Raw genomic sequence first — 21,713 nt, 5'->3', positions numbered from 1 at the left:
TTCTCACAGAGAGTGGTGAGTCTGTGGAATTCTCTGCCTCAGAGGGTGGTGGAGCAGGTTCTCTGGATACTTTCAGGAGAGAGCTAGATAGGGCTCTTAAAAATAGCAGAGTCAGGGGATATGGGGAGAAGGCAGGAATGGGGTACTGATTGGGGATGATCAGCCATGATCACATTGAATGGCGGTACTGGCTTGAAGAGCCAAATGACCTACTCCTGCACATATTGTCTATTGCCTAATGACTATTGTCACCCATAGTCAGGATCGAACCCAGGTCTCCGGCACAGCAAGCTCTGCCGCTGTGCCACTGTGGCTGCCCTTTGAGGCAATAATATAAAAGAGGATGCCATAAGTTTCTTCACATGTAAAAGGGAGGCAAGAGTGGACATTGGACTGCTGGAAAATGTTGTGTGAAAGGTAGTAATGGGAAATACAGAAATGGTGGATAAATTGAATACATTTCTGCCATATATCTTCACAGTAGAAGGTACCAGCAATGTGCCAGAAATTCAAGAGAGTCAGGAGAAGAGGTTAGCAGAGTTGCTATTACAAAGAAGAAGGTGCTTGGGAAACTTAAAGGGCTGACTGAGCGAAGGTGTTCACCGAAACGATCGGCCAATCTACTTTTGGTCATGAAAGAGACCATCTCTGGAGCAACGGATACAGTATATGAGGTTGGAGGAGGTGCAAGGGGACCACTGTATTGCCTGAAAGGACTGTTGGGGTCCCTGGACAGTGTGGAGGGAGGAGGTTTGGGGACAGGTGTTGCATCTTCTGTGGTTGCTGGGGAAGGTACCTGGGCAGGGAGTGGTTTGGGTGGGAAGGGATGAGTTAACCTGGGATGTGTTGAAGGAACGGTCACTGACGAAGGCGGAAAGGGGTGGAGATTGGAAGATTGTAAAAACATTTTTTTTAAAGAAAAGGGTTATGAACCTGTAAACATGCAAGGGCCAAATTGTCAGACAATTCCATGAGTGTGTAGGAAGGAACTGTTGATGCTGGTTTAAACCATAGATAGCCACAAAAACACCTTTTTGTACCTATCCTGTTGAATTACTCCAATTCAACAGGATAGGCAGCATATCTGGAGAGAAGGAAAGGGTGACGTTTCTGGTCGAGACCCTTACTCTGTGTTCAAGGTCAGGTGCATATGCCGCAGTGTAGTGGTTTTGAAACATTAAAGTGAAAGTAGTTGTGCCTCACCTCCACCTGGTCCATTAGAACATTCATTCGTTTGTTTAATTCGCTTAACATGGCCATTTTTGCCATCTTAATCTGATTTTCCACCTTCATCCTCACTTGCATTAATTCATTTAATCTGTAACACAGGTTTTCATTTCAATAAAAAAGCATTTGAATAGGCAAAGTAGTTACACCACTTAACTAGATTGGATGAACTGAATAAATCATCTCTGAGCTGCAGCATGTACTACAAATCATTTATAATATCTACAAGCCACATGTCTGTACCAACACCTAACAAATATCAAAATTTGGAACATCAAAATGACAGCAACATCTTGATTCGTTTAGAGCTTAAAGCTTAGAAAATAGGTGCAGGAGGCCATTCGGCCCTTCGAGCCAGCATCGCCATTCATTGAGATCATGGTTGATCGTCCCCAATCAATAACCCGTGCCTGCCTTCTCTCCATATCACCTTGATTCCATCAGCCTCTAGAGCTCTATCTAACTCTCTCTTAAATCCATCCAGTGATTTGACCTCCACTGCCCTCTGTGGCAGGGAATTCCACAAATTCAAAACTCTCTGGGTGAAAACGTTTTTTCTCACCTCAGTCCTAAATGACCTCCCCTTTATTCTAAGACTGTGGCCCGTGGTTCTGGACTCGCCCAATATTATAACCATATAACAATTACAGCACGGAAACAGGCCATCTCGGCCCTACAAGTCCGTGCCGAACAATTATTTTCCCTTAGTCCCACCTGCCTGCACTCATACCATAACCCTCCATTCCCTTCCCATCCATATGCCTAACCAATTTATTTTTAAATGATACCATCGAACCTGCCTCCACCACTTCCACTGGAAGCTCATTCCACACCGCTACCACTCTCTGAGTAAAGAAGTTACCCCAAAACTTCTGTCCCTTAATTCTGAAGTCATGTCCTCTTGTTTGAATCTTCCCTATTCTCAAAGGGAAAATCTTGTCCACATCAACTCTGTCTATCCCTATCATCATTTTAAAGACCTCTATCAAGTCCCCCCTTAACCTTCTGCGCTCCAGAGAATAAAGACCTAACTTATTCATCCTTTCTCTGTAACTTAGTTGTTGAAACCCAGGCAACATTCTAGTAAATCTCCTCTGTACTCTCTCAATTTTGTTGACATCCTTCCTATAATTGGGCGACCAAAATTGTACACCATACTCCAGATTTGGTCTCACCAATGCCTTGTACAATTTTAACATTACATCCCAGCTTCTATACTCAATGCTCCTCACATTTATCAGCAACATTTTTCCTGCATCTAACCTGTCCAGTCCTTTTATAATTTTATATGTTTCGATAAGATTCCCCCTCATCCTTATAAACTCCAGTGAATACATGCCTAGTCTTTTCAATCTTTCCTCATATGACAATCCCGCCATCCCAGGGATCAATCTGGTGAACCTACGCTGCACTGCCTCAATCACAAGGATGTCCTTCCTCAAATTAGGGGACCAAAACTGTACACAATACTCCAGATGTGGTCTTACCAGAGCCCTATACAACTGCAGAAGAACCTCTCTATTCCTATACTGAAATCCTCTTGTTATGAAGGCCAATATTTCATTAGCTTTCTTCACTGCCTGCTGTACCTGTAAGCCAACTTTCAGTACAAGGACACCCAGGTCTCGCTGTACCTCCCCCTTACCCAACCTAACCCCATTGAGATAATAATCTGCCCCCTTGTTTTTACCACCAAAGTGGATAACCTCACCATTATATGTATTATACTGCATCTGCCACGCATCTGCCCACTCACTCAACCTGTCCAGGTCACCCTGCAACCTCCTAACATCCTCTTCACAGTTCACACTGACACCCAGCTTTGTGTCATCCGCAAACTTGCTAGTGTTGCTCCTAATTCCCTCTTCCAGATCATTAATATATATGGTAAACAGTTGCGGCCCCAACACCGAGCCTTGGGGCACTCCACTCGCCACTGCCTGCCATTCTGAAAAGGACCCGTTCACTCCTCTCTTTACTTCCGGTCTGCCAACCAATTTGCTATCCATGTCAACACCCTACCCCCAATACCATGTGCTCTAATTTTAGTCACCAGTCTCCCGTGCGGGACCTTATCAAAGGCTTTCTGAAAGTCTAGATACACTACATCCACTGGCACCCCTTCATCCATTTTACTTGTCACATCCTCAAAAAATTCCAGAAGATTAGTCAAGCATGATTTCCATTTCATAAATCCATGTTGACTTGGACTAATCATTTTACTGCTATCCAAATGCCCCATTATTACCTCTTTAATAATTGACTCCAGCATCTTTCCCACCACCGAAGTCAGGCTAACTGGGCAAGTGGGCTGAAGAATGGTAAATGGAGTTTAATGCGCACATGCAAAGTGTTGCCTTTTGGGAAGTCAACCCAGGGCAGAACCTACACGGAGAATGGCAGGGCCCTGGGGAGTGTTATACAGCTGAGGAATCTAGGAGTACAGGTACATAGTTCCTTGAAAGTGGAATCATAGGTAGATGGGATGGTCAAAAAGTCACTCATCAATCAGGATACTCAGTTCAAAAAAAGGATATTATGTTACAAATATACAATACATTGGTGCGGCTGCATTTGGAGTATTGTAGGTAGACACAAAATGCTGGAGTAACTCAGTCGAAACAGGCAGCATCTCTGGAGAAAAGCAATGTCACCCATTTTGTTTATCGGTGGCCCAATAAGAAAACATACTTGTGGTGAAATCCAACCTTATTCCATTAAATCCACAGGAACATTTCAACAGCCGGCTGCTTGCGTCTGGCTTTACTGACTAGTGTGCCCGAGCGAGAGAGAGAGAGAGATAGAAAGAGTCTTTGTGTAGTACCGTAATACCATGTAAAGGGTGACTGCACATATGTGTAGCGAAGGTTCCAATCAGCGGGTTTGCTTTGCAGACACGACGTGCACGTGTACGATAATAACCTCCAGCACACAACTCACCCTTCACTGGGGAAGCAAGTCCCTTATCGGGTGAATGTGGAGGAGAAGACACCAGTGGAGATTGGGGCACCGGGGAAGGCAGGGATGGCACTGGCATCGGCAGAGGAATCGCTGTAACAGCATTCGCAGATCGTGAGGGAAGACCGGCGGGCTGGTCCGGATAAGGACGTGTAGGTGCCGGTTCATTAACCGGGAGGAGGTGTTGGCGGGTCCGCTGATAGATGCCGTTGTCAATACTGACCAGGTACGAGCGTGGTTCCACGGTGGACCCCAGAATGACTCCGAGGCGGTCGCAACCTCAGAGTGACCGCAATCGGACAACCTGTCCCTTGTTGAGCGGTTGAAGCGGCGAGCTGGTTTTATCGTAGTATTTTCTTTGTATGTTGCGGCGGCGTTGGAACTGGGATAACTGACGGCACATTAACTTGTGGGTCTAGTAGTTGCTTGGCCATAGGCAGAGTCTGGCTTTACTGACTAGTGGGCCATAGCAAGAGAGAGAGAGAGAGAGAGAGAGAGAGAGAGAGCAAGAGAGAGAGTCTTTGTGTAGTACCGTAATACCATGTAAAGGGTGGCTTACACATATGTGTAGTGAAGGTTATAAATAGCATGAATTAATAAGGGTTAACATTCCTTCTCTCCAGAGATGAATGAATGAATGAATGAATGAATGAATGAATGAATAAGTTTATTGGCCAAGTATGTTCACAAACAAGGAATTTCCCTTGGTGCTCCACTCGCAAGTGACAACATGACATACAGTGACAATCAAGAATGACACATAAAACATTAATAATAAAACATTATCAATTAAACATGTGAATTAAATTAAATACCAGAGCAAAAGGAGGTGACAGATTTTTGGTTATTGAATAAAGCTACTACTTGTGGATAAAAGCTGATTTTATGTCTGGCTGTGGCAGCTTTGACAGTCCGGAGTCGCCTTCCAGAGGGAAGTGATTCAAAAAGTTTGTGGCCAGGGTGAGAGGGGTCAGAGATGATCTTACCCGCTCGCTTCCCGGCCCTTGCAGTGTTCAGTTTGTCAATGGAGGGAAGGTTGCAGCCAACAACCTTCTCAGCTGATCGGACGATTCGCTGCAGCATCTGGGTGTCGTGCTTGGTGGCTGAGCCAAACCAGACCATGATGGAGAAGGTGAGGACAGACTCTACGATGGCCGTATAAAATTGGACCATCATTGCCTGTGGCAGATTGTGTTTCCTCAGCTGCCGCAGGAAGTACATCCTCTGTTGTGCCTTATTGATGCTGCCTGTCCCACTGAGATACTCCAGCATTTTGTGTCTACCTTCAATTTAAACCAGCATCTGCAGTTATTTCCTGCACATTTGGAGTATTGTATTCAGTTTTAGTCACCCTTCAATGGGAAGGACGTTGTTAAGTTGGAAAGAGTGCAGAGAAGATTTACAAGGATGCTGCCCGGACTTGAGGGCCTGAGCTACGGAGAGGTGGGTAGGCTGGAACCTCTTCCTTGGTGCGCAGCAGGGATGATTTTCTGGAGGTGCATAAGATCATGAGGAGAAAAAAATAGGGCAAAGACACAAAGTCTGATCCTAATGCCAATTTTCATACTTCCAAACCTAAATCAATGCCTATTACCTGTCCTGTGCTTGTTTTGCTGAATTCTGCATTTTGATCCTTTTCTCTTCCATTTTCAGAGTCAGCTCCTCCAAAGTGACCTTCTGATTCTGTAAAACATCTTCCAGATATTTGAAACTGTGGGTGAAATTTTTTTTTGAAAAATAGGTTACAAAAATCAACATCGAAATCAACATCTGTGCACTGATAACCCTTAGACTCTGTAATGCTTTTGACCTTCGGACAGATATGTTATCATTACAAGCTCCTCCCACCCTTACAAATGTAAGTTCTCTCAGCACTCTGTTAAGTTACAACTTCACTCTTAAGGGCCTGTCCCACGAGCATGCGACCTGCATGCGGCAAGCGCGACCTAAAGGCCCGGTCCCACCAGCATGCGCCTGCATGCGGCAAGCGCGACCTAACGTGGTCACTTGAGCCATACGGCCTCGCAGGGCCGGTCCCACTTCGATCACCGGAGCCGTATGGAGTTGTGCGGAGCTGGTCCCTACATCGCTCCGAAAAACTGACCTTGTTTAAAAATTCCGCGCGGCAACAGCCTGCCGGCACGCAGCCACCTCGACGCCGTGTCACTCACTCGACCTCCGCGCGGCTCCCGCTTCTGGTTTGGTCACGCGTGCCGCATGCCGTACGGCTCAAGCGACCACGTTAGGTCACGCTTGCCGCATGAAGGCGCATGCTGGTGGGACCGGCCCTTTAGGTCACGCTTGCCGCATGCAGGTCGCATGCTCGTGGGACAGGCCCTTTACTTTCTCTCCTTATCTGAATTATAAAAATTGATGTCAGCATCATCATTTATGCAGTCTCTTAATTCCAAGGGTATTCATCCAAGATATTACATTGGGATTTTGAAAGTTCTGAAATAAAAGCACGGACAGGAATATTGGAACATAATTTTTCAAATAGTAAGATCTTGAATAGCACTGTGGCTCTAATCCCCTTACCTATGTTCTTTGTGTTGTGTTAGTTGGCAAGTCCAGCAGACCAGGATGTCACAGGTTTCACAGAAAAGCTTCAGTGGCTCGTTGGTGTGAAGTGGGCAGACCAGTGAGAACTTATTGACTTCACTCTCGTCACCTATAAATTAAAAAAATAGTACTTAAGATAGAACAATTAGAATGCTAATGTTTTGAAAATGAATGGTATTAGCTAACTTTGTGCTTGTGAATACATTGGATTTACAGAAACGATCTACGGAAAACAATGCATAGGTTTTAACATAGTTTTCCTAAATATAGTTATCCTATCCAAAAGCTGGTGAACGTCGACACTCTCATTTTTCTAAAGATGCAAAAACAACAGGCAAGATCATTAATTTTTGCAGACCGATTCCAACCAAGTAAACAACCCTATAATCCTAAACAGTGCATCAGAAACCTGTTCAGTCACATGAAAAAGGGAGATCAAGCTACAAGAAGATGAGGTTCAAAGGCAAATCATGGTGTTTTATTCTGCAACCATGATTCATGTTGCATAGAGCCATCGTGAAGATGTGGACAGCACTACTGAGGAGAATTTTATATTCACAGATATTAGCAACCAGTAGAATCTATGTCTACGGTTCAAGTCAAAGACCTGTCATCAGAACTGGGAAAAGAGAAGATATTAACAAAATGTTTAAAGCTTTTTTTGGTCAACATCTATGTCAATAATTAGAAAGGCCAAAGAGAAGGGAAGATAAATTATTTGGACATGATCTCAACAGGTTCTTGCACCACAACTGAAAAATGTATAGGTATAGAAAAAAATGATAGATGAAACTACTCTTCTGCATTTCCACCACCTTCATTTACTCAACCTCCCCACTCCATCTTCCCTTTATGGATCTCCAAACACAATCCCTTTCCAGCTAAATAGTGGATCATTTACTCTGGGCTACAATACAGGACCCACCCTGCCAATCCAGATACAAGAGTCAAGAGTGTTTTATTGTCATATGTCTCAGATAGAACAATGAAATTCTTACTTGCTGCAGCGCAACAGAATATGTAAACATAGTGCACTGTAAACAATATTATAAATGAGAGAAAACAAAGTTCAGTGTGTATATATACACATATTCACAAGAACATACACGATATATATATATATATATATATATATACACACACACATACTCATAAAACAAACAGTAGTAATGCAATAATCATAGTAATAATAAAAATAGTCTATTGTAGTTCAGAGCTTATTTGAGGTTGTAGTGTTTAATAGCCTGATGGCTGTAGGGAAAAAGCTGTTCCTGAACCTGGACGTTACAGTTTTCAGGATCCTGTACCTTCTTCCTGATGGCAGGGGTGAAATGAGTGTGTGGCCAGGGTGGTGTGGGTCCTGATGTTGTTGGTTGCCTTGGTGAGGCTGCAACTCCGATAAATCCCTTCGATGGTGAGGAGGTCAGAGCCGGTGATGGACAGGGCAATGTTCACAACTTTTTGCAGTCTTTTCCGCTTTCAGGCATTCAAGTTGCAGAACCAGGCCATGATGCAACCATGCTCCCTACTATACACCTGTAGAAGCTCAAGAGAATCCTCTCTGACATACCGAATCTCCGTCATCTTCTCAGGAAGTAGAGGCGTTGATGCGCTTTATTTAGAATTGCATCAGTGTGCTGGGTCCAGGAAAGATCTTTGGAAATATGCACGCCCAGGAATTTGATGTTTTTGACTCTCTCCACCATCGTCCCATTGATATAAACAGGATTGTGGGTCCTCATCCTTCCTCTTCCAGTCCACAATCAGTTCATTGGTTTTACTGATATAGAGAGCCAGGTTGTTGTGCTGGCTCCATTTGGTCAGTCGGTCGATCTCACTTCTATACTCATCAATATCTGTAATTCACCCAACAACGGTGGTGTTGTCGGCGAACTTGAAGATGGAGTTCGCACTGTGTCCAGCTACACAGTGGTGAGTATAGAGTCAGTAGAGCAGGGGGCTGAGCACGCAGCCTTGAGGTGCTCCCATACTGATTGTTAATGAGGAAGAAGCATTTCTGCCAATTCAAACAGACTGTGGTCTGTCGATGAGGAGGTCGAGGATCCAATTGCAGAGGGATGCGCAGAGACCCAGTTCCGTGAGCTTGGTCACCAGCTTTTGTATCAAAACTAATTTATTTAATTATGATCACGATACTGGATCATTGGGACTTCTTTTGGGGAAGGTGGGACCTGTACAGAAAGGATGGGTTGCACTTGAACCCGAGGGGGACCAATATCCTGGCGGGGAAATTTGCAAAGGTCACTGGGGAGACTTTAAACTAGAATGGTTGGGGCGAGGGACTCAAATAGAGAAAGCTAGTAGACAGAATGGGAGGCAGGAAGCAGAAAAGGGAAGCACTCGGACACAAGAGGAGAAAGAAGAAAAAGGAAATAAACAGAGAATAAGAGGCGGGGGGTTTCTTAAATGTGCATATTTTAATGCTAGGAGCATTGTAAGAAAGGTGGATGAGCTTAGAGCCTGGATTGACACCTGGAAGTATGATGTTGTGGCGATCAGTGAAACATGGTTGCAGGAGGGCTGTGATTGGAAACTAAATATTCCAGGATTTCGTAGCTTCAGGTGTGATAGAATTGGAGGGGCAACAGGTGGAGGTGTTGCATTGCTAGTCAGGGAAGATATTACAGCAGTGCTTTGGCAGGATAGATTAGAGGGCTCATCTAGGGAGGCTATTTGGGTGGAACTGAGACGTGGGAAAGGTGTAGCAACACTTATAGGGGTGTATTATAGACCACCAAATGGGGATCGAGAATTGGAAGAGCAAATATGTAAGGAGATAGCAGATATTAGTAGTAAGCACAAGGTAGTGATTGTGGGAGATTTCAACTTTCCACACATAGACTGGGAAACACATTCTGTAAATGGGCTGGATGGGTTGGAGTTTGTAAAATGTGTGCAGGATAGTTTTTTCAAAGTTCAAAGTTTAAATTTTTATTTGGTCACATAGGGTGTAGTGAAATTCTTTTTGCCATGCAGCACATAAAAAAAGAATACAACATGACAGTAATAGATAGTTTCAACATCAAAACATCCCATAGTAGACAGAATGGGAGGCAGAAAGGCACAAAGTCCAGTCCCATCCCAATGTCCACCCATAGTCGGGCCTCCTTACTCGAGACCGTGGCTTCCGGAGCCGAATGGAGCTCAACTGGCGATCTCATCAAGAGATCCCAGGCTCCCGATGGAAAGTTCAGCGCCGCCGCCCGCAGCCGCTCCACAGACCCACAGCTCCGCAACGGACCCAGCTCCAGTTACCGGAGTTTCAGCGAAGTCACCGCCAGCCCCGCCATGGCGCTCCAGCGCTGCACCGCCGTCCTCCGACCCGCAGCTCCGCCACCGCCGATGCCGAGCCGGTACCGCTGCCGCCGGTGCCGCCGCCGCTGCTGAGCCGGTGCCGCCGCCGCTGCTGAGCTGGTGCTGCCGCCGATGCCGAAGCTCCAGGCGGTCCCCTCAGGAGACGCCGCTCCAGGCCCGCTGGTAGGCCGCGGGGACGGGTCGAAGCTGCAGCCCGGAGAAAAGCTGCATCTCCGACGAGGTAGGGACCCTGAAAATTAGTTTCCCCCTCCCCCACACATAAAAAAGCTAGAACTCCTCAAAACAAAACACTAAACTAACTAAAAATAAGAAAAAGAGATGAAAAAAAACAGACAGCTGCAGCAATACATAGAGGCACCTATTAGAGGAGGGGCAGTGCTGGACCTCCTGTTAGGAAATGAGACGGGACAGGTGGCGGAGGTATGCGTTGGGGAGCACTTCGGGTCCAGTGATCACAATACCATTAGTTTCAATATAATTATGGAGAGGGTCAGAACTGGACCTAGGGTTGAGATTTATGATTGGAGAAAGGCTAACTTTGATGAGATGCAAAATGATTTAAAAGGAGTGAACTGGGACATTTTGTTTTATGGGAAGGATGTAGAAGAGAAATGGAGGACATTTAAAGGTGAGATTTTAAGAGTACAGAATCTTTATGTTCCTGTTCGGTTGAAAGGAAACAGTAAAAATTGGAAAGAGCCCTGGTTTTCAAGGGAAATTGGACACTTGGTTCGGAAAAAGAGGGAGATCTACAATAATTATAGGCAGCAAGGAGTAAATGAGGTGCTTGAGGAGTATAAGGATTGTAAAAAGAATCTTAAGAAAAAAATTAGAAAAGCTAAAAGAAGATATGAGGTTGCTTTGGCAAGTAAGGTGAAAGTAAATCCAAAGGGTTTCTACAGCTATATTAATAGCAAAAGGATAACGAGGGATAAAATTGGTCCATTGGAGAGACAGAGTGGACAGCTATCTGCAGAGCCAAAAGAGATGGGGGCGATATTGAACAATTTCTGTTCTTTGGTATTCACCAAGGGGAAGGATATTAAATTATGTGAGGTAAGGGAAACTAGTAGAGTAGCTATGGATACTATGAGTTTCAAAGTAAAAGAAGTACTGACACTTTTGCAAAATATAAAAGTGGATAAGTCTCCAGGTCCTGACAGGATATTCCCTAGGACATTGAGGGAAGTTAGTGTAGAAATAGCCGGGGCTATGACAGAAATATTTCAAATGTCATTAGAAACGGGAATAGTCCCCGAGGATTGGCGTACTGCGCATGTTGTTCCATTGTTTAAAAAGGGTTCTAAGAGTAAACCTAGCAATTATAGACCTGTTAGTTTGACTTCAGTGGTGGGCAAATTAATGGAAAAGATACTTAGAGATAATATGTATAAGCATCTGGATAAACAGGGTCTGATTAGGAACAGTCAACATGGATTTGTGCCTGGAAGGTCATGTTTGACTAATCTTCTTGAATTTTTTGAAGGGGTTACTAGGGAAATTGACGAGGGTAAAGCAGTGGATGTTGTCTATATGGACTTTAGTAAGGCCTTTGACAAGGTTCCTCATGGAAGGTTGGTTTAGAAGGTTCAACTGTTGGGTATAAATGCAGGAATAGCAAGATGGATTCAGCAGTGGCTGAATGGGAGAAGCCAGAGGGTAATTGTGGATGGCTGTTTGTCGGGTTGGAGGCAGGTGACTAGTGGGGTGCCTCAGGGATCTATGTTGGGTCCTTTGTTGTTTGTCATGTACATCTATGATCTGGATGAAGGTGTGGTAAATTGGATTAATAAGTATGCAGATTATACCAAGATAGGGGGTGTTGTGGATAATGAAGAGGATTTCCAAAGTCTACAGAGTGATTTAGGCCATTTGGAAGAATGGGCTGAAAGATGGCAGATGGAGTTTAATGCTGATAAATGTGAGGTGCTACACCTTAGCAGGACAAATCAAAATAGTACATGGTAAATGGAAGGGAATTGAAGAATGCAGTTGAACAGAGGGATCTGGGAATAACCGTGCATAGTTCCTTGAAGGTGGAATCTCATATAGATAGGGTGGTAAAGAAAGCTTTTGGTATGCTAGCCTTTATAAATCAGAGCATTGAGTATAGAAGCTGGGATGTAATGTTAAAATTGTACAAGGCATTGGTGAGACCAAATCTGGAGTATGGTGTACAATTTTGGTCGCCCAATTATAGGAAGGATGTCAACAAAATAGAGAGAGTACAGAGGAGATTTACTAGAATGTTGCCTGGGTTTCAACAACTAAGTTACAGAGAAAGGTTGAATAAGTTAGGTCTTTATTCTCTGGAGCGCAGAAGGTTAAGGGGGGACTTGATAGAGGTCTTTAAAATGATGAGAGAGATAGACAGAGTTGATGTGGACAAGCTTTTCCCTTTGAGAATAGGGAAGATTCAAACAAGAGGACATGACTTCAGAATTAAGGGACAGAAGTTTAGGGGTAACATGAGGGGGAACTTCTTTACTCAGAGAGTGGTAGCGGTGTGGAATGAGCTTCCAATGGAAGTGGTGGAGGCAGGTTCGTTGGTATATTGGATAGGCATATGGATGAGAAGGGAATGGTGGGATATGGTATGAGTGCAGGCAGGTGGGACTAAGGGAAAATAATTGTTCGGCACGGACTTGTAGGGCCGAGATGGCCTGTTTCCGTGCTGTAATTGTTATATGGTTATACAAATCAAAACCGTGGTAACACAACCACCACCATAGTACAAAATCACCAAATTATCCAGACACTAAATTAAAAAAAACTATGTTACAATCCTTGCAAATATACAAAATAACTACTATACAACTATGCCCCTCTCTAACACTACCCAGGTGCAGACATAACCCCAGAAAAGAGGCAAACGTCTGGCTCGGACAGAGCCCTCTTCCACCTGGTGCCGTGACTTGCGGATGGCCAGCTTGGCCAGGCCTAAGAGCAACCCAACCAGGACATCTATGGCCCTACCCTCTCCTTAGATCCCATCATCAGTCCTCCGGTCGCTGACAGCAGAGCCTCTCCTCCCCCTACGGATCCTAGATGAAGTGGCGGTGCTCCCTGCCCTCCGGACCCTGGCTGCAAGGGCCGCCCTACTGGTCTCTCTACCCTCAACATGAACAACGCTGCTCTCGGCCTTGGCGTCATTCTCCAGCTCGTCCAAGAAGGACCTGGGCTGACGCTTGTTGTTCCCCTTTAACCCCTGCACCTCCTTGCCCCTCCCCCTCCTTCTGAGGATGAGGTTCAGCAAGCTGGTGAGCCTGTGTAGGTTTGGCCACTGGAGGGAGGCCGGTCTGGGCCGATGTTGGGCTCCTTCAGTGGCCTCGATGAACTTGCGGATCTTCTCCACTGGAATGAGTGGAGTGGAATCGGGGGGAGCGAGAACATCCATTAACTCATTGTCCAAAGAGTACCCATCCACCTGCTCACTGCAGATGGAGTCACCATCCCCAACCCCAGACACACCGTTAGTGCTCGATAGTCCCGCCCCACCCTGTGCGGCAGTTGGATCGACCCCACCCACTGGTCTCTCCTACACTCAGTCCCAACCCTGGGACCAGCGGCAGAGGGGCCCTTCCCCCGATGTCCCCGGCGAGTCAAGACCATCGACAGTGGGGGCGACTATCCCTCCCCAAGTTGGGACAGAGAGGACTCTGGTGCACCAGACTCAGGGAGTCCATCTGGAGCCAGGTCATGAGGGAGAGAAGGGGTGGCTTCCGCTACCCCCTCCCTGCCGACAGTCTCTAATTCTAGAGGCGTGCTCTGTGCCTCGTCCTGGGTGGGTTGTTCCTGGGCTTCCTCGGGTCCCTGAAGCGGGACTCCATCCCCAACATGAATCTCCTCCTGCTCCATAAAACCCGAGTGGTCCCCATCGCCACCCTCCCCAGAATCCCTTCCAGAACAAGTGACCGGGGCCTGAAACAGAGGGTGGGAGTCTTCCCCCACCACGGTATTACCCTACCCCCTGGAGGATTCCCATTCGTCCCCCTTCCGCTCCTCCTCCAGAGAGATTCCTCCTTCTCTTTTTCGATGGGGAGCAGCTAACAGACTCTGGGGTCACCTGAGCAACCTTCATCTGCAGCACCGCTGCTTCCCGCCCCATCCCCTCTGCCCTCGGTTGGAATATGGGGCTTGCCACCGGATGGGTGGAAAGTTCTTGTCCCCGGGGATTTTGTTCCCCATGTGTTTCATCTTCTTTGCCAACTTGCCCCCCTTCTTTTGACCCTCCCCAGCCCCCACTTCTGCGCAATCCCAGGGTTCCTTGACTCAATTACAGTGGTGAGTGGGTGTGGGGGGGGGGGGGAATGGTGGTTAGTGGCACCGGATGCGGAGGTCTCCACCCGGGATTTGGGGCAATTCCTCCGAATATGCCCCACTTCCTTACAGGCATGGCACCTTGGGCGCTCCAATGCCCAGTGAAGTCACGCCCATCCTACTGGACACAGAAGCGCCCATCAACTACCTCCTCCCGGTCCGGCAACATCATCAGCTGGCGCCGGAGGGAAAGAACGTGCCGCAGCTCCTTCCTGCGGAACTCCTGGGATATCGGGGTGATGTCCGTGAGGACCTTCCCCAGGGTGTGAAGGTGGGGAAGGAGGGCCTCATTTGTGATGCAGGGCGGGACGTTGGACAGGACCACCCGCTGCACAGTGGTCGCCAAGGGCTCAAGCTGCATAAATACTCCCCCCACTGTGACCCCTTTACTCACGGCTGCGTTCACCCCCTCAACGGACTCGAGAAAGAACACTGCCTTCCCAAACATCCCGCCCACGTACAGGACGCCTGCAGGCTTGGCCGCCACAGCAACCGTGCAGAACCCCAGGTCCATATGAGGGGACAAGTAGCACCTTATTCCATGCATGAAAGGCGGGTTCCTCATGATGAACCGGGCCCCCAGAGGAGCAGCCGAAGCAGCTGAAGCAGCCGCCTTTGCACAGCTCCTGCAAGGCCCCGACCCCCTGGAACACTGACCCTGCATGGTATCGGGCAATACAATTAAACAAAACACCTAGGGGCCGTCAGTGACTGACGCCCGATGTTGCCTGAAAACCGTCAAGCAGTGTGACAGGATGCGACACCACTACATCAAAGTACGTCACTCCACATCACCATGTGTTACCAATTTCCACACGTCACCGTGCGTCACCATAGGACAGGGCTCGCGTCACCGTGCGTCACCATAGGACAGGGCTCGCGTCACCGTGCGTCACCATAGGACAGCATACGGCAACATAGGACAGCGCCTGTGACGTCACAACTGTCAAGTGGCGTCAATGTACGTCCACCCGCGACACGATGCAGCAAGATACGACAGGTTGTGTCATCTGGGGCTCGTGCCATCAGTTGATTAACCAGCTTCCCTATAAAAGTGACGTGCATCGACGCATCATGATGCACGACGACCTACGGGTGACGCATGGTGATGTATGGTGACGCACAATAAAATAGAATAGGCAATGGCCGTGCGTCACCATGCGTCACGCCGCGTCACCCGTACATCATCGTGCGAAAGGGCGCACGCCATGATAAGACATGCACATGTCGCACGAGGATTTTGAATATTCCAAAGTCCTGGGGCGGCAGGGAGTCACCATGCGTCACGCCGCGCCACACCGCATCACGACCGCAACACGACCCGTCCATGATGCGACATCCTATTTGTAGGCTGTCGCCTAAAATGTCGCCCAAGTGGGACAGGCCCTTTAAACACAATGCCATGAGGCCAAGTCCACACATAAAAACAAATATGGAACATTTCGAGGGAAGGATGTGAGTGGTGTTGCCTCAAAACGACAATCATAGCGGCTCCAAAGAAAACTGTTGCAACACCACCTCTTCGCTCGGCTATCTCGGCTCTCCTGCGTTCTCTGGTGAGCTGCAGACATTCACAGACAATCCCAGCTGGCCTTCGCTGCTCCTTGCAGTAGTTGTTGTCGGAAGCCTTCTATTTCCACCGGTCTTGCTGAGAGAAAGTAGGCGCCATCAGCTCCAGGCTCCAGGGCCGCAGAAAAAGTCGAGACGGTGCTGAAAACCTCCCACACCGCACGAAAGCCAGACCGGCCCGGTCAACACAGACCAGGCAGTAAGGGGGAGTTGTTCTGGACACAGGTGTCAAAGTCCAGAAAGTCATCCTCCCCCTTTTGATACGCCACAGTTTCTGGCAGCTTGCCAGTAGTGGGAGCTGTGCAGTTTGTTGATAATACTGCTCGCAGTCCCAAAAACATGCAGAAACGTTAAACAAATCTCTGCAGAGTCGCAGCGATACACAGAGATGTTTAATGTACCGCTGTACCTCCTCCGAATTCCAAAAGGATGATTAAACTCACGTATTTGTGTGTTTGGACGAGTGCTCCAAATCACTGCACCTCCTCGCGTAGCCAGGTTTTTTTTAATCACAAATATTTATTCAAATATTAAAATAATATATACAGTACAGTAAAAAACAAAACAGAACCCACCACCATAATACACAACAAACGACAATTATACAACTATCTTACACTCATTGTCAAGGATGCATTCAACCCCCCGCGGTGCCCAGCGGTCCCGGAAATCCCCCAGGGCGCCCGTGGACAGGGCATAGTCCCTCTCTAACCACCTGGGTATGGACATAACCCCGTAAAAGAAGAAGGCAGTTGGTTCGGGCAGAGCCCTCCACCACCTGGCGCCAGGCCCAGGAGCAACCCAACCAGGACATGTTAGTCGGCCCTACCCTCTCCCCTAGGCACAGGGTGTCCAAAATGAGGATGGTGGGTGAGAAGTGCAGCCAGAAGGCAAGGAGCAGCCCCTTTAGATATTGGAACAGGGGCTGCAACTTCACACACTCCATGTACACGTGGTACACAGACTCTTCCAGCCCGCAAAAAGTGGCAGGCAGCTGGCGAGTCTGTGAATCGCGAGAGAAACAGGTTGCAGGGAACACCTCGGTGCAATACCCTCCACCCCAGGTGCTTGATGTAGAGGGGAGAATCCCTGCCTCGAGGGACCCCCACTAGCTTGAAGAGGATGATGGTATTGAACGCCGAGCTGTCGTCTATAAACAACAGCCTGACATAAGTGTTTTTATTGTCCAAGTGTTCCAGTGCAGAGTGGAGAGCCAGTGAGATCGCATCCTCCGTTGACCTATTGTGACGGTAGACAAACTATAATGGGTCGAGGTTCTTGTTGAGGTAAGAGTTGATATGCACCATGACCAACCTCTCAAAGCACTTCATCACCACGGACGTTAGTGCCACCGGTCGATAGTCGTTAAGGCACGTCACCTTAATCTTCTTGAGCACCGATATTATTGATGCCCTCTTAAAGCAGGTGGGAACCTCAGACCTCAATAATGCGAGGTTGAAAATGTCCACCAGTTGAAGAAGGTCTGGGTCATAACCTCCCGGTCTGAAGAAGGGTCTCGACCCGAAACATCACTTATTCCTTTGCTCCATAGATGCTGCCTCACCCGCATTTCTCCAGCATTTTTGTTTACCTCCAGCCAGTTGGTCTGCGCAGGTTTTGAGAACTCGACCGAGTACACATACCATCAGGTCCAGGCACTTTCCAAGGGAGCTGGTCCACAGAAGAATGCGGATCTCCTGGTTCATCCGAGGCTTCTGGTTAGGAAACGCTCTGAAGGTTTTGGTAGGAACATAGTCCTCCACACATTTCCTTATGAAGTCTGTAGATGAATCATTGTTACAATACAAATGGTTTCCTCAGAGGGAAACCTTTTTGGGTTAACAATGTGAGCCAAATTGGCATTAGTACTTGAATTGTAGAGGTGAGAAGCAATTAGTATTCCTGTACCATTAACCACAAGGTCAGCTGGCCATCCAATTCCATCCTCCAACTTGTTCTGTTCAGTAACAGATCTGCTTTCAGGTGAAGCACATAAAACTATGGGCATGTGTGTAGCCAGCATTCCTTTCTGAGCCTGCAGCTTTGTGACAAATATGAAACATTCTTATCCTCATTCTAACTGCTTGACAGCATCCATGGAGAAGGTAATGAATTGTTAGCACCTCAGAAGCATATTAATGACCTGCCAATTTGGTTTAGAGATACAGCACGGAAACAGGCACTTCGGCCCACCAAGTCCGCACCAACCAGTGATCCCCACACATCAGCACAATTCTACACACACTAGGGGCAATTGACCCTTTTATCAAGCCAATTAACCTACAAAATTGTACCTCTTTGGAGTGTGGGAGGAAACTGAAGATCTTGGAGAAAACCCAGGCGATCGCAGGAAGAACGTACAAACTCCGTACAGACAGCACCCATAGTCAGGATCGACATAAGTGATTTTTAATTTTTTACTTTAATTTAGTAAATATGTTTATATAGAAAATGCACCTGTAACTGGAAACCCGATATTTGATCTAGTTCAAAGATTTAAGGAGAATGCTTGTTCCTTCAAAGAAGAAATTCAATCAATGGGGACTAATAACAACATAAACCACAAAGAAAGCTTTAAAAGTCAAAGCAGGAATCAAGACAAATATGGCTTTGAATTCAACCTCCTGTTTTCCTCATATTGCTCAATTGTATAAGAAATGTGAGACCAGATTTATTATTGGGGTGGCACATTGGCACAACTGGAAGAGCTGCAGCCTCAGAACGTCAGAGACCTGTGTGCAATCTCTGGGTGCTCCAGTTTCCTCCCATTTCCATAGTTTCTGAAGACTACAGAAAGCACGTCTCCCCACTACACACCTACGAACTTTTTATAGGGGGACAATCGAGAGCACATTAACCTACGGCATCACTTCCTGGTTCGGGAGCTGCAAGGCGTACGAACGGCACCAACTAGACAGGATTGTGAAGACCGCCAGCAGGATTGGTTGTTTGGTTGTTTGTCTTTTGCACAAAAGTCCGCGAGCATTGCCACTTTCATTTCACTGCACATCTCGTATGTGTATGTGACAAATAAACTTGACTTGATTATTGGTGCTCCACTCCCTTTCCTGCTGGACATATACAGGAAGAGATGTATCAGCAGAGCCATCTCCAGCATCAAAGACCCCTACCACCCATCGCATCACATATTCTCCATCCTGCCATCTGGGAAGAGGTACAGGAGCATTAGCTGCAAAACCAGCAGGATGCTCCTCAGCTTCTTCCCGCAGGCTATAAGACTGATAAACGGTCTTTGCCACCTGCCAAAGTATCGCGCACCAACCACCAACCTGGACACACTGCAGCAGAGCCACTGTCGTGCCGCTGCCGATCGGAACGCCTGTTGATGTTTAGTAGAGAGTAGAGTGTTTAATTTGTTCATGATATATGTATTTTTATTTCTATTTATTTTTTACTGCACACAAAATGGACACTGGTTGAGCAACGTTTTTTTGTTTCCTCTGGGTATGAGTACTCAGGAAAATGACAATAAAGATATACTTGATACTTGATACAATCCAAAGACGTAAATTAATTGGCTCCTGTAGATTGTAAATTGTCCCTAATGTGCAGGAGAGTGCTTGTGTAAGGTGTGAAAGCAGGTCGGTGTGGCCTTGGTGGGCCTTGGTGGGCCGAAGGGCCTGTTTCCACACTGTATCTAAAGTCTAAAGTCCTTGAGCAAAGAGCGTACTCGATTTATACAAGGCTTTGCAAGGCCTTAAAGCAAAAATAACAGATGGAATAATTTAAGGAGATTTTACACAATACAATAGCTGGAAGAAGCTTCATCATATCCCTCTTCAAATTTCTGTCAGAGGGTGGTGAATCTGTGGAATTCTTTGCCACAGAAATTTGGCGGCAAAGTCAGTGGTTATATTTAAGGCAGAGATAGATATATTTATGGCGGCTCCCAGGGGTCGGGCCATTCTACTATCGAACCCCTTGGCACGGGAATGGACTAGTCCAAGAGCGGCCCTCAGCTACAGGGATAAAGGGCAGGGGTTTAGGCGCGATCGTCCTCTTGCAGACCCGACTGAACAAGAGACCAACAACTAATAAAATTCCTCCCGAAATACCCGGCTCCTTGCCTTCATTTCGGGCTTATCGCCGTGCCACATTCGTTACCCCGATGCGCCATTGGTGTCATAATGGAGTTAAAAGACAAAGCTGCTCATCCGTCCGCCTCACAGGCCGACCGGGCCCTGTCTTTCGACGTGATCTCCGTTAAACTACCTACGTTCTGGACCGCCCGGCCTGGCGTCTGGTTTCAGCAGGCGGAGGCCCAATTCCAGCTGCGGGGCATTACGGGTGACGACACCTGCTACATCTACCTGGGGGCCCTCGACCTGGACACGGCCAGAGAAGTCACTCAGTTCCTTGAAGATCCCCCCGGCCGCTGAGAAATACCTGGGCCTTAAGGAGATCCTGCTCCAGGTTTACAGGCTCAGCCGGATGGAACGGGCTGCCTGGCTCCTTCATATGGAGGGCCTAGGCGACCGGCGGCCATCAAGCCTCCTTAATGAGATGGTTGTGCTCCTGGATGGGCACACGCCGTGCCTCATGTTTGAGTATATTTACCTGCATCTGCTGCCGGCTGACATCCGCCTGCAGCTCACCGACACCCGGGCCCTCGGCAGGCGCGCTGACGTGCCGGGATGACGTCAGCGCGCTGGCTGTCACTCCGGCAGCGCCCGATTTCCTCCGGTGGGGCGAGGGAGCTGTGGAAGGAGTGACAGTGGCATCTCGGAGGCCTGTACGATCGCCCCCCCCCCCCCCATGGCCATGGCGGGTACTGCACCTGCAGTCCAGCACCAGCAAGCTCCAAGTGCCACCAGCAGGAGGCGCTGGTGCTATTACCACCAGCGCTGGGGTGCTGCAGAACGACAATGCCGTCAGCCATGCACGTTCCCGGGAAATGCTGGGGCCGGCTGCCAATAATCCCCGTGGCGGCCGGCCAGGTTCACCGCCTCTTCTGGGATCGGCGCTCCGCGGGTCGCTTCCTCGTGGTTACTGGGGCAGAGCTGAGCATCCTGCCCCTTTCGTTGGTGGACATTCGTTCCAGTAAGCGGGAGCCGTCCTCACCGCGGCAAATGACAGTCCCATCTGTATGTATGGGGTTCGCACAGTCCCGATCGTTTTTGGCTCCTGTCATTTCTCGTGGCAGTTTACCTTCGCCGATGTCTCCCAGCCATTGCGTGGTGCCGACTTCCTCCGGGCTCACTCCCTCCTGGTGGCCGTCAGGCGGCAGCGCTTGGTCCACGCCGCCACGATGGAGCCATTGGATGAGCCGATTGCACGTCCCATCGTCCGTGGATTGCTGTTTTGCTCAGGTCTTGGCCGCGGTCCCGGACATCCTGACCCCAGTTCCGGTCGTCGACCCCCAAGTACAGGGTGGTGCATTTCATATCAACTACCGGCCCACCCCTCCACGCACAAGCACGCCGACTGCCGCCGGACAAGCTACGTCTGGCACGGCAGGAGTTCCGCACGATGGAGTCCTTGGGGATCGTCCGCCCTTCGAACAGCCCATGGGCGTCCCCACTCCACATGGTCCCCAAGACAAGCAGGGGCTGGCAACCTTGCGGGGATTATCGACGGCTGAATACCGCTACCGCCGCGGACCGATAGCCCGTGCCCCGCATCCAGGTCTTCACCGCCCATTTGGCCGCCCATCCTTCTCAAAAGTGGATTTGTTGCGGGGCTATAACCAGATCCCGGTCCACCTGGAGGATGTGCCCAAG

General features: G+C 48.1%; 1 protein-coding gene across 5 annotated transcripts in view; it reads right to left on the bottom strand.

Annotated features, from left to right (window-relative positions):
* LOC116984370 (tripartite motif-containing protein 66-like) overlaps nt 1-21,713 on the bottom strand; it is a 270,505-nt gene that overhangs the window by 102,019 nt on the left and 146,773 nt on the right. For 4 of the 5 annotated variants that reach the window (XM_033038530.1, XM_033038529.1, XM_033038528.1 and 1 more), the window contains exons 4-6: nt 6,724-6,856; nt 5,780-5,896; nt 1,204-1,318 (exon numbers count right to left, since the gene is read on the bottom strand). In XM_033038530.1, the coding sequence (XP_032894421.1) occupies nt 1,204-1,318; nt 5,780-5,896; nt 6,724-6,856 (365 nt within the window). Of the gene's footprint in view, nt 1-1,203; nt 1,319-5,779; nt 5,897-6,723; nt 6,857-21,713 lie in introns of those variants that run through there. The other variant, XM_033038532.1, reaches the window with a different exon arrangement.

The sequence above is a fragment of the Amblyraja radiata genome, chromosome 20, assembly GCF_010909765.2.
Source record: "Amblyraja radiata isolate CabotCenter1 chromosome 20, sAmbRad1.1.pri, whole genome shotgun sequence".
Lineage (NCBI taxonomy): Eukaryota > Metazoa > Chordata > Chondrichthyes > Rajiformes > Rajidae > Amblyraja > Amblyraja radiata.
Note: the sequence above shows the minus strand (reverse complement) of the source record. Positions and strands in the feature narration are given on the sequence as shown.